The sequence below is a fragment of the Cricetulus griseus genome, chromosome 2 (genome assembly GCF_003668045.3).
Source record: "Cricetulus griseus strain 17A/GY chromosome 2, alternate assembly CriGri-PICRH-1.0, whole genome shotgun sequence".
Classification (NCBI taxonomy): Eukaryota; Metazoa; Chordata; class Mammalia; order Rodentia; family Cricetidae; genus Cricetulus; species Cricetulus griseus.
In genome coordinates, this window is record NC_048595.1 from 256,529,520 (window position 1) to 256,542,514 (window position 12,995).

Below are 12,995 nucleotides of genomic sequence, written 5' to 3' on the forward strand. Positions count from 1 at the left end.
TTCCAGGACACCCAGAACTACATAGAGAGACCTTGTCTCAAACAAACAAACAAATATATGAAGCAGACTTTTCCATAGTGTTTTACATATTTTAGTGCCATATGAATGTGGCCTTTGTGTTAGTTACTGTAGTTGGGTTTTTTTACTCTCTGGGGGCCCACCAGCCAGCTGCCAAATGGATACATGGAGTCATTCTTACTTATGAATGCCCGGCCTTAGCTTGGCTTGTTTCTAGCCAGCTTTTGTAGCTTAAGTTATCCCATTTCTCTTTAACTACCTTTTGCCTCTGGCTTTTTACCTTTTTTTTTATTCTATATATCTTTCTTTCTTACTCCATGACTGGCTGTGGCTGGGTGGCTGGCCCCTAGCATCCTCCTTTCCTACTTTTTTTTCTCAGGCAGGCAGGCAGGCAGGCAGGCAGGGCAGGCAGGCAGGCAGGCAGGCAGGCAGGACACTGGAGCAGTGACTAAGAACTTGCATCCTGATCTACAGACAGCAAGCAGAGAGAGACAAGAACACACCTCCTAATCCTTCCTTAATAGTCTGCCAACTAGGAACCAAACATTCAAGTATATGAGCCATTCTCACTCAAACCACCACAGCCTTAAACAGTAAAATAATCTATTGCCTCCACAAAAGTTATTATAAGAAAAATTAATAGCACATTATGAGGAACAGGTTACAGTGCATAGTCATGTCATTATCCTCTAGAGCCTGGTGTTCCTTGTTAACTTTGAGGTCCAGTAGTTCTGAGAACCAGGTTACTAGGGGACACAGTGGTTGGTGTGGGGGTGTATCAGAGTGATAAAGCATACTCAAATAGCTTTGTGACGTCATCTAACTAGTTAGCTAGAAGCCAGAAGACCAAAGTTATTTTACATTAAATTTAGGAGTCTTAACTTAATCACTCTGATCATTGTGGACCTTTTAAATAAAATAGTGGATATAATTGTATGGTAATGTGCCCGGCTTCCTCAGTCAGAAAGACATATTGGTGATCCAAGGAGAAATGGGAAAAGCTTGGGAAGTAGCACTGGAAAGGAAGGGCAGCTCTGGGAGAGTTAGAATAAGGGTTTGACTGGGCTAAGCTCTTGACAGCTGTTGTTAGATAAGGAAGTGAATGAAGAGGAACCCTGAGCTTTTGGTTTGCTAAACAAGTGTTCTCTGGCTTTTACTGATGAAGGACAGGAAAATGAAGATGGTATCATATCTAGACAAGCACTGTTTGAGGTGCTGGTGTAACACCTAAGAAATCCGTCCAGTTGAGCATGTGGCTAGAATTCAGGAAGAAGTCTTAAGATGGAGAGATACGAGGGAAGCAGTATTTGTCTGATATAATTAAAATCATGGAAATAAGTGGCCAGGGAAAACATCTATAAATTAAACAGGAATAGGAGGCCAAGGATGGAAAGTTAGTGTGGTGGAAGAGAGTGGGTCACAAAGAAAGAAGCCTGACCAGTCAGATGTAGGTTACCTGGGAGAGTAAGAGAAACCAAGGAAAAGAGGGAGTTTCAAAGTGGATATTTATTTACCCCATGTCAACTTTCTGCTAGGTAGGGTAGCGACTAAGAGTGTACATTGGATTCAGTAGTATTTTCACAAGTGAACATAAAGAAAATTGCAGGCTAGCAAATGGTCTTAATCATAGTGACCAAAGTAAAGTGGGAGGCCAGGAACTTAGTCTGTGTAGAGGGTAGAAGATAGTGACAGAAAGATGGCTGGGTGGAAGGGGTATTGTTGGGCTCCTTTTGTTTGGTTTGGGAATTTGTCAGTATCTTGAAAGTGGAAGATGGTTAGAATTATTGAGCTGCTGAGTTGAAAAGGAGTTTAGTAGAGAGAAAAGGATGAGAGATACGAGAGGTAGCCAAGCGTGCCAGTGCAAAGTGTTTGCTTAGTGTGCAGTAAGGCCTTAGGTTTGAACCAAAAACAAGGCAAGGGAGGTCAAAAAAAGAGCAACTAAAGGAACTGTTTTTAACAGGTAGGTTCTAGAGCACTACAGAATAAAAAAGTAATTAGTGGTTCAAGTTGAAATGAAAATCTCAATTCTAAAACTCAGTTATCATTTATATAGGGTATTAAGACAAGATACTTTCTAGTGAAGATACATGGTTACTACTTTATTCCTTAGAGAGGCTTGTTTATTGTTTGATTCCTGGTAATTTTATAATGTCTTATAATCCAAACAAATATGTATTTCCAAAAAATGGAAAAAAATGATGTTAAAATTTGCTGTACCTACTGAACAGCATTTTCATCTTTTTAATTGCTATGCTGTTTATCTCTACCAGAAGATTAATAATGGTTTCTAAAAGCAAGTTATGTAACATGAGTTCTACTTGGTTTGTTATTTAAATACTACAATTTTTTTTTCTTTTTTCTCTGCAACAAGGATCAAGACTCGTTGAAGAAAAGCCAGGGAGTTGGTCCAATTCGAAAAGTTCTCCTCCTTAAGGAAGATCATGAAGGCCTAGGCATTTCAATTACAGTAAGAAGTAGTGCTTCCGGGTTCCCTGTGGGCAGGGCTGGGAGAACCAGGCATCATCTGGAAAACAAAGTGTTGTGGATATAGCTCAAAACAACCAAATCTTTCAAGACTTAGGCAGCGGCACTTTCGCATAAAACCTTTTTGTGTATAAAACTTGTTATAACTTAGGTGCTGACATCTTCAGTACAACTGAAAGCATGGTCTGTACCATGTCTCTGTGGTGTCCTTGGGGCCTGTGGGCAGCCAGGCTGTCCTTTCTGAGTTAAGTGGCTCAAAATGCAACGCCCTTGGGCTTGGAGAAATGGGTCAGTGGTTACACACTCTGGCTGCTCTTTGAAAGGGCCCAGGTTCAATTCCCAGCACTTACATGGCAGCTCATTAACTGTCTGTAACTCCAGTTCCAGGGGATCTGATACCCTCTTCTGACCTCCTCAGGCACCTGGTATGACCATGTTATAAAGACATGCATGGAGACAAAATACCAATATACATAAGATAAATTTTTAAAGTAAGAATAACATAGAATTATACAAGCTACATAGAGTGAGACCAATTAACAATTGCTATAATCCTTCAACTCAACATTACATATTTTTACATTTCTGAAATTGAGGATTTATCACACAATTTTAAAACTACCTTGGTTAAAGCTGTACATGGTGGCACATGCCTTTTATCCCAGCACTTGTCAGGCAGAGCTAGGTTGAAGGCCAGCCTGGTCTACATACCAAGTTCCGAGCTGCATAGAGAGACCCTGTCTTCAAAAAACAAAACAAAACAAAACAAAACAATTATCTTGGTTATACCTAAAATTGATCTTATCATACATGTCTTAGTGTTCAGTTGCCGTGAAGAGACACCATACCCAGGCAACTCTTATAAAAGAAAACATTTATTTGGGGCTTGTTTACAGTTTCAGAGGATTAGTGCGTTATTATCATGTGGGGGAACATGGCAGCATACATAGCACTAGAGCAGTACCTGAGAACTGTGTCCTGATTCACAGGCCTGGCTTGGGCTTCTGAAATCTCAAAGCCCATCCCCAGTGATGATGTACTTCCTTCAGAAAGGCCACACCTACTTCAACAAAGCCACACCTCATAATCCTTCCAATATGTTTAAACAATTCTACTCCATGGTGACTAAGTATTCAAATATATGAGCCTATGAGAGCCATTCTTATTCAAACCACCACAGTACATAACAATTGAGATTTGCTAAAAGCACTATGGAAGAACCCACAAGATGACACAAAATACTGTCGTTTACTAGTATATAATTTGTTCTTAATGTTTAAGAAATGAGGTTATTGTTTGTTTGGGTATTTTAGTTTGGGGGTCTATAGTGATTTCAGAAAATGGAATGTTTTTAGTCATTGTACTCGGGGGTGCTTCTTTGGTAGCAAGTAAACTTTCACCCAGTGTTTACAGAGACCTTCTGCCTATTGAAATGAGTTTTTAAGAAAATGTCTTCTTGAAGATGATCTGCAGCCATTTAATAAAATATAAACTAACTAACTGCCTTTGGTATTGTTACTGTTAGGGTGGGAAGGAACACGGTGTTCCCATTCTCATCTCCGAGATCCATCCAGGACAGCCCGCTGATCGATGTGGAGGGCTACACGTTGGAGATGCTATTCTGGCAGTGAATGGAGTTAACCTGCGGGACACAAAGCACAAAGAAGCTGTAACCATCCTTTCCCAGCAGGTGAATTCTCTTTATGGAGTTAAAACTAGCATAGAACTTGTTTCCATTCTTTGAAGCCTATGGATGTCATTTGATCATATTTTGCTGAAAAGGACAGTTATGTTTACTCCTTCCCAAAGTTTCTTACCTTTGAACAGATTACATAGGTCGTCTCTGCGGCAGTCTCATCTGTACAGCTGAAGTGTCCAGTAAGGTGTGTGTTGATTGCTACTCAGAATATGATGGGTACATAAGAGCATGACTGATGGCATCATAGCAAGATAGGGCATCAGAGAAAGGGCTGCTGGAAGTAGATTGGCTTTAGTCATAAAATGTAACGTAAGGACCCTGAACATTGTTGTTAGCCCACTTTCCTTTTTTAACAAAATTAAGCTGGGCTGGAGAATTGCCTCAGTGGGTAAGGGCATTTGCTGCTCTTGCAGAGGACCCAGATTCCGACCCTTTGCACCTACACGATGGTTAATAATTGCAGCTCAAGGATTGATCCTAAGCCCTCTTCTGGTTTCAGAGGGCACAGACATTGATGCAGGCAAAACGCCAATATGAATAATATAAAATAATGATAGTGATAAATATTAAAGTAGCTAAACTGAAATCCTTAGAGAATAGAGGATGTGCTCAAAGTTGCCTAGCAAATTAGAGTTCATATTTAGAGTCAGATTTGTTATGTCACGTCCTTGCAACCTCTGTTTTCCTCTGAGAATAGGGTTGGAGGAATTGGAACAATAGGGTTGGGGGTCATCGACATAGTATGCTAGTGTACAACAATCGTAGTTGAATTTGATTGTGTACTTAGCTTAGCTTTACATGATGCATGAAACATCTCTATGACATCAATTAAATGCCTTAAAAAATGGGGAGACCTACTGGTAATGGCCTTTTTAGAAATATCTATATTAAGCTTGAAATTTGTGCTTCTATGTATTTCTAACCTTTTGATACTGTGACAGAGCATTGTCACCTACAAAGTTTACTCTTTGGAATCACACAGTGGAGTTTAAAAAAAAAAATGGCAAAACAATCTTGCAGTGTTTTAAGTAAGTTTATAGTTTTGTGTTGGGTCACATTCATAGGTATCCTAGGCACATGTTTGTGGGCCATAGGCTGGACATGGACATGTCTCTGAGACGACTACATTATCTATCTACTGTCACACGTGGCTTTTTTAAAAAATTATGTGGGTACTAGAAGTCGAATCTGGATTCTCTGCAAGAGCAGCAGGTGCCCTTAACCACTGAGCCATCCCTCAGCCCATCTTAATTATGTTAAATAAGAGAAGTGGGCTAGAGGAATGCTAAGGGTCCTTACAGTTATATTTTATGACTAAAGCCAGTACTTTCAGCAGCCCTTTCTCTTAGCACCCTATCTTGCTATGACGCTCTGTCATCTATTTACCTGATCAAAAAGAAGGCTACTGTAATCTCTCGAGCTAGTGCTTTCTGGGCTCAGTTTGAGTATGTGTCTGTAGCATGAGAACTGGATGAATAGCAGCTGTGAGAAGGAACTGCAGGTAGGCAGTAGTGAATGTTAAAGAACATTCTGTTCTGTTAAACAGCCTGTAGCACGTTTCTCAGGCGTAGCACCAGGAAAGCAGAGCACCAGACACACTGAGTGGGTAGCTGTCAAAACTGGCATACTCTGTTTTGACGAGAGACAGGCAGTAATTTTCAGAGTTATGAACACAGGAGTAGGATGTGGTGACTGTAGTCTCAGTAAATGACAGTTATACCTTGAGAATGTTCTTTACATTAAAATGATTTATAATTTTATGCTTGAGCCTAAAGTTGTTATTAAGGAATAACAGTAAAAATATCATGTGTGGCCTGGCATAGTGAAATGAATAAGGACTTGGTAGCTAAATTGCTGTTTCTTCATGCTTGCTTGTGATGTGGGGAAGCTACATGTTCTCCTCAATACTCATCAAAACTCATTTATGTGAAAGGGACTATAATGGGGGTGCTTGGGGATCAATAAAAGCTGTAATTTTATGCAATAAATATAGTAATTACTGTTATTACTAAACAAATATCTTTATTAGCACTGTTGTCTCATCTCAACAAAAAAAGAAAAAAGTTGGGTGTAGTAATTTATACCCATAATCACAGATTGGGGAGACTGAGTCAGGAGAATTGCTCTAAGTTTGAAGCTAGTGTGGTTGAGTTCCAGGCTAGCATAGGCTACAGAATAAGTTCCTATCTCATAGGGAAAACAATAAGTCATAGCAATTTGTTGAACTGTTTAGTACCTTTATATACAGTTTATTTAATATCTGTTTAAATAGATTTGCTAAGATGACTTTAAACTGAATGCTGTTCCAATATTCTGTAAATATAATAGTTAAGCATCCTTTTTTATTTTAGAAACATTTTTTTAAAATACTGTGGTCAAGCTAGGCATACACCTGTAATTCCTTTTCTTAAGAAGTGGAGGCAGGGAGCTAGAAAGATGCCTCAGAGGTTAAGAGCACTGGCTGCTCTTCCGGAGGTCCTGAGTTCAATTCCCAGCAACCACATGGTGGCTCACAACCATCTCTAATCAGATCTGGTTCCCACTTCTGGCATAAAGTCATACATGCAGGTAAAGCCCTCATATACATAAACATTAAATAAATAAACAAATAAACAAATAAATAAATAGATCTTACAAAAAACAAACAAAAAAAAGAGGCGAGGGCAGGAAGATCGAGAGTTGAAGGTAATCCTCAACTGTGCGTGGATTCAGGGCCAACCTGGTCTACTTGAGACTTTGTCTCGAATGAATGAATGCTTTGATCAGCAGAGGGAACTCCCTTGTAAAGAGGATCCACCGAGTGGTCTGGCCATCGTGGCCTTCCTCACTTGGACCCTTGAGAGTCTAGAATTTCATGCCTGGCTGAAAAGGAGCAGGACCTGCCATCCCTCCCAGTACCTGCTCCCAAAACCCTGGGACATCTGTCTTGATTATGGTCATGGCGACTTGACTTTCTGTCTTCATCCCTGTTTTAGAGAGGGGAGATCGAATTTGAAGTAGTTTATGTGGCTCCTGAAGTGGATTCTGACGATGAAAATGTGGAGTACGAAGACGAGAGTGGACACCGTTACCGTTTGTATCTTGATGAGTTAGAAGGAGGCGGTAACCCTGGTGCTAGCTGCAAAGACAGTGGTGGCGAAATGAAAGTGTTACAAGGTAAAAATCACTCTAAATTTTGTTATGAATATGTTGATTATTAATAACATTTGGTGTAAAAGCCTCAGTGGTCCTCAGTGGCACGGTTTCAATGCCGCAGAGTAAAAGGAATGACTAGTGGCTCTGGAAGCTTTATAATGCACCACTAGTTTACATGTTTTCTAGTTCATCTTGGCTCAGGTACTTGAGGAATAAAGAAGACTCCAGTTTTCTAGACTCTGAAACAAACACCAACATCCCTTTAGAGGACAGATGTCATAATGTGTTAATGCAAGTGCTTTTCTCAGGGTATATGATCCTCAAGATTTTTAATTTGGTAACTATCAAAGAAACACACTAGCACTTTCTTTGGGTAGAGCAGTGGTTTCCAAGTTCATAGATAAGTGTCTGGAAGTCCCTGGGACCTTTTAAGAGGCACATGGAGTTGGGGAGCTTTTCATAATAACACCGTGATGAAGCAGTGAAAATTTACTTTTAAATGAAATTGACTTTGGGGGACAAAACTATAAAAACTGAATTTTTAAAATTAAATGTTAATTCTTGAGTATGTTGCTTATTTTGGCTTGCTTTTTGAGACAGGATCCCACTGTAAGCGTGGGCTGGCTTTGAATTTTCAGTCCACCTGCCTCAGCCTCCAGGTGGTGATGTTAGCATCATAAGCTAACATCAGAGGCACACATCACATAGTTTATCTTTTATTTTTCTGTTCTTTGCCTAAGCCCCGATACTAGTTGTTTTTGTAAACTGCTTTTTAATATTTTATTTGGTGAGATGCAAATATGCATGTCACTTACCCAGCATAACAACCAAGTACACATCTGTTACTTACCTAGCTTACTGAACTTATGTAGCTTTACCCAGCATATTGAACAAAGGCACTGGTCTTAACAAGTACTACACTGGTTAGGTTCCTGTTTCAGAGGAATGACTGACAGGTGATGGCTCTTCAGACTGTTGGGTGGCCATTATCTTCAAGTTTTTCAGTCTGTTGCTTCAGAGAAGACACTTGAGAGTTTCTATTGCCAGAAATGAAATATGAGCTCTTAAGTGAAAGTTAGTGTTTTGTAGAACATGGCATCAATCCCCCATGAGCTTGGCTGATTCCCATATGTGAGTTTGGAATGAGGTGGATGGACACACTAAAGAATGTAATTCTTACACAGTGCAATAAAATACGTCAGTTTTTGAATTGCTGCTTGCTTCAGCAACCCAGTGTTTTTTGTATGACCTGTATGTGATTTTACAAAATTGTGTGTATCACCTTCACAGTGTAAGAAAAGCAGTTGAACTCTAATGTAACTGTGTGTTGATAATGTTAGAATTTGTGTAGTACTAAGAGATGTTGACAGTATTTTGAAAAGGACAATTAAAATACTTTCCCCAGCTACACGTCTGTGAAGCTACAAGTCTGTCTGCATGCATTTGCAATAAAGTAAACAAACACCTAGATGCAAACCTAGCTACCTTCTGGGAAGCTAGCAGCTACTGGGGCTGGACAGATGACCCAGAGGTTCAAAGCACTTGCCACTCTTGTGGAGGACTGGAGTTCAGTTCCCAGCTCACAACCTAATGTAACTTCAGTTCCAGGGAATCTGATGCCCTCTTCTGGCCTCAACAGGCATTTAGACATGTGTACATACATATACACATAAATAAAAATAAATATGTTAAAATGTTAAAATGTTAAAATTTCTAAAATGTTTTTAGAAATGAATAACAAGCAACACTTAGGAGGCTAAGACAGTTGAAACTGAGTTTGAGGCTAACTTGGTCTATAAATTAAGTTCCAGGATAGCCAGAGCAATACAGTGAGACTGTGCCTTAAGGGGGGTGGGGGTGGGGCACAGGACACATGGATGGACTGCTGTGGAGTTTTGTCAGAACCTTACACTGTTGAGCTGCTATCCATGGTTCCATTGTCTTTTTACTATCAGGAATGTTAAAAACACTTGTTCCAAGCTGAGCAGCAGTGGCACACACCTTTAATCCTAGCACTCTGAGTTCCACCAGCCCGAGCTACAGAGTGTGTTCCAGGACAGAAACAAATAAATAGAAAAGAAAGAAAGAAAACATGTTCCTTACTTTTGTTATATCTGATGTTAAGAAACTTGTTACCTATGTAAACTGTAAGCACTTAAAACATGAACTATGACTCAGCCAAAATGCATGCCATATGGTATCACTGAGCCAGATAATGAAAAGTATATCTTGGTTGGGTTTGAGGTCTTCCTATGACTCCTAGGCTGGCCAGGAACTCATTGTGTAGCGGAGGCTGTCCTTGACCATGGGATCTTCCTGCCTTAGCTTCCCAGGTACTACCTAGCTAAAATACATCTGTTGGTTATTGTTTAATACAGGTCTTTCTTAGCCTACTTAATAGGTGTTGTAGTCAACCATGTCTACTTACAACCCTGCTATTTGTTAGGTAAATTAACCAGAATCTGTTTTAATGACTTCAGTCATTATCTTGCCAATGGATTAAATGTCTAGCAGTCAATTAGCATGCAGCTTAGTGAACTGAAGTAGTGTGGAAGCAAAATATAAAAATTGAAACATTTGCATTCCAGTAGATGGTTGTGCAAGTAAAATTGGATTTTTTTATTTTAGTTTATCAACCCTAAGTTTTTTAGAAAACTAGATAGATATTTCACAACTTTCAGGTGGCTTCAATAGGTAATACTTTAAGATGCGTGTGGTGTTTGATGTTTGTTAAACACTATTAACTTGATCTAGGCAGTGTTAGTTTGCCTTATGTCACTCCTAATAATGTTAATGGTCATTTTTTTCTCAGTAAAATTATAAAACTTAAACATATTTCCTTCCAAAACTTCCTGGTTTTTCTTGTGTTCCTTTCTGTCAGGGTATAAGAAGACAGTGAGTGACACGCATGAGAATGGGGACATGGGGGCTTCAGGTGAAAGCCCCCTGGATGACAGCACAGCAAGAGCAGCCGATCTGCACAGCCTGCATCATAAAAAGGCTTACTAATCCATCCCCAGACGCTCGTCAGACTCTTGAATTGGGGGCACTAGGGAAGATGGTACCAAGATTGCACAAGATCAAGGGAGGCTGTGTGTTGCCTAAAGACAGGCGGGAACCTCAGGGCTTCGTGTGAACAATTCTAAGTGCAGAAACCCCTATTTTCTGTGGTAGACCTTAATTAGCTATTGCATGGAAGGCCATTTTGATTTTCCTGGACTCTAAGCACCAAAGCATGTGTTTCCCAAGGGGTATTACTAGGCTCTTCAGGGCCAAGTGGATGCTAGTTCATGACTCCTTTTCATATGTAACAGGACAATGCTAACTGGATTTTCTAAGTACCCTTTAAATAGAGCAGAATAGAGGAATCCACAACACATATTCCCTAAGGATAAACTAGAATTTCAGATGACAGAGCTCGACTCAGTGAATTGCAGACATTTTTGCTTAACTGAAAAAATTTCTTTCAGGTTTTTTAAAAAGGTGTGTTGTACATTCCGGGTATCTAAATTAATTCTTCATGATCATTTGTTATAACGAGTTTGCTTTCCAGTTTATTCAGCTGCAGTACAAAATAGTTTTCTTTAGGCAATCCTGTATCAATCAATCAATGCTGCACTAGAAATAGTTTCTGAGAAGTTACTGTGCATTTTACTTTGGGGTTTAAAGGAAACTCAGACGAGTGTGAAATACCTGTTGTCAATTATGTTGATCTGTGTGCATGGCACTGGAGCACTACACTGTTAGTGTTTACTCTCAAATGTTCATACATTTTGAGTTGTTCATAAGCTTTGGCTTGTGATAGTCAGGACACATTACTGTCATGAATTACATTGTGTTCAAACTGCAGTTTGCTTTAAGTACCTGACTTGCCAATCATTTAAAAAACCAGGAGCCAAGGTGGGCAAGACAAGGTAAAGACATTTTGGTACAGTGACCGTATTGGTTTTCATATCAGTATATGTTTGACTAAAGCAATACTAATATGTAAACTCTGTAATGTGTTAGTTCTCCTGTATCAGAACTAAGCACAGAGTGCCTACTCCCTCCTTCCTGACCCACAGACCATTGCACCTTGCTGGGCAAAGTCAAATACTGTCTTTAAAGAGGTGGTGAATTTTGCTATGTCACTGTCTTAAAGGATTTACACCTAAGGGAATAGTAAGCGGGAGAAGCCTCCATATAAGGCTTTCAGGATATTATCATTTAGGATAAACCTTTCTTGGGATGCTTGTTTTTCCCTAGATGCATTATATATTTGTTCAAAGTTAAATCTATAAAATGTATATACTTTATTTTGTGATTTTTTGCTATTTATAAATTTAGTTTGTAACTGTTACTCATTTATGGTCTGTGTGGGTGGTTTCATTCTTCAGAGTATCACCATGGTAACTGGTCACTAGAAGTGCACTTGGTCTGTATATTGTTACTAATGCTGAGCTACTTTGTAGTGTAACATTGCCTGTAAGCAAGGTTAGTATTTTAATTGTACAAATGAATAAAAAGTTACATATTATCAGTTGCTCCTGACAGACTAGGCCTCTTAAAAGAGAGATTGTTTTTTCCTCATGTACTCCTTCCATGCCAAACACATACCCCACTGCATGACTTGAGATCTTCAAAGTAGGTGGTAGTCAGTGTATTCAGTTAGCTTAAGAAAAAATATCCTTGGTAACAGATCTGAAAACATTTTTGCTATGACATGAAACCATGTTGTTCCTATATTCTTTCAGCATACATTGCCTGGGAATGACAATGGCTTTTTTTTTTCCCAAAGAATATGCCTTATATGTATGACTGAATATTTAGGAAATGTAAGCTATAATCCTTTGGATTTTTTTCAAGATCTGCACAATAAATGGATATGATTTTTAGGAACTGGATGGGCATGTTTGTGCATTCCCTTTGAGAGACTGTGTGAGATGCTTACAGTGTGTGTTTAGACAGAGTAGTTTGTGTTTCTGCAGGTCAGTGTCCTTTGCTTCTCTGCTTCTCTGTGGTTTGGAAACCCGAGGGCACAGTGACCTGAACACTGCTGTATGCACCCTGGCACTTTCCCAGGCCTACTTGGGGGTTCATTTTAGACTATGTGGTCATTAGGGATGAACTGGGTATTAAATTAAACCTTTTCCAAAGCACTAAGTAAAAAGTAGTTTTTATATTTCACGTTAATAGGAAAGATGCCCATATAACACTGAAGCTTCTTGGACAAAGCCAAAAAGTAGGGGGGAAAGCTGTTGCAAAGCCATTACAGTGAAAACATGAAAGGAGGGGAAGTTGCTTGGTAGGACGGGAGGTGTGTGTGCAGATATGTTCACCTTAGCGTGCAAAATTGTCTTCTGCAGCTCTCTGTTCTGACCATGATGGAAATGCCACATTTGGCTTAGGGATTATTGTTGAACTAAATTGAAGAGAGATGAAGCCTGTTGATTAGAATTGAACAATTACAAGTTAACACGACCTGTCCATGGTGCTGGAGTAGTCCCCACGGCAGTGGGCTTACATTGTTTTCATATGTTAAAACAAAAATATATTGGTTCACATGTAAGATGATTTATGATAAATGTATTATATCTAGTTAAGTTGAGTGTCATTCTCAATTAGCCTGTAAATAAAAAATGTCTTCTTCTACATTAAAGTGGTATTGATCATATTTGAA

General features: G+C 39.3%; 1 protein-coding gene across 2 annotated transcripts in view; it reads left to right on the top strand.

Annotated features, from left to right (window-relative positions):
* The window catches only part of Gopc (golgi associated PDZ and coiled-coil motif containing), a 46,132-nt gene extending 33,137 nt beyond the window's left edge, over positions 1-12,995 (top strand). For both annotated transcript variants that reach the window (XM_027402102.2, XM_027402103.2), the window contains 4 exons: positions 2,390-2,485; positions 4,028-4,192; positions 7,177-7,357; positions 10,218-12,995. In XM_027402102.2, the coding sequence (XP_027257903.1) occupies positions 2,390-2,485; positions 4,028-4,192; positions 7,177-7,357; positions 10,218-10,345 (570 nt within the window). In that variant the 3' untranslated portion in view covers positions 10,346-12,995. The remainder of the gene's footprint in view (positions 1-2,389; positions 2,486-4,027; positions 4,193-7,176; positions 7,358-10,217) is intronic.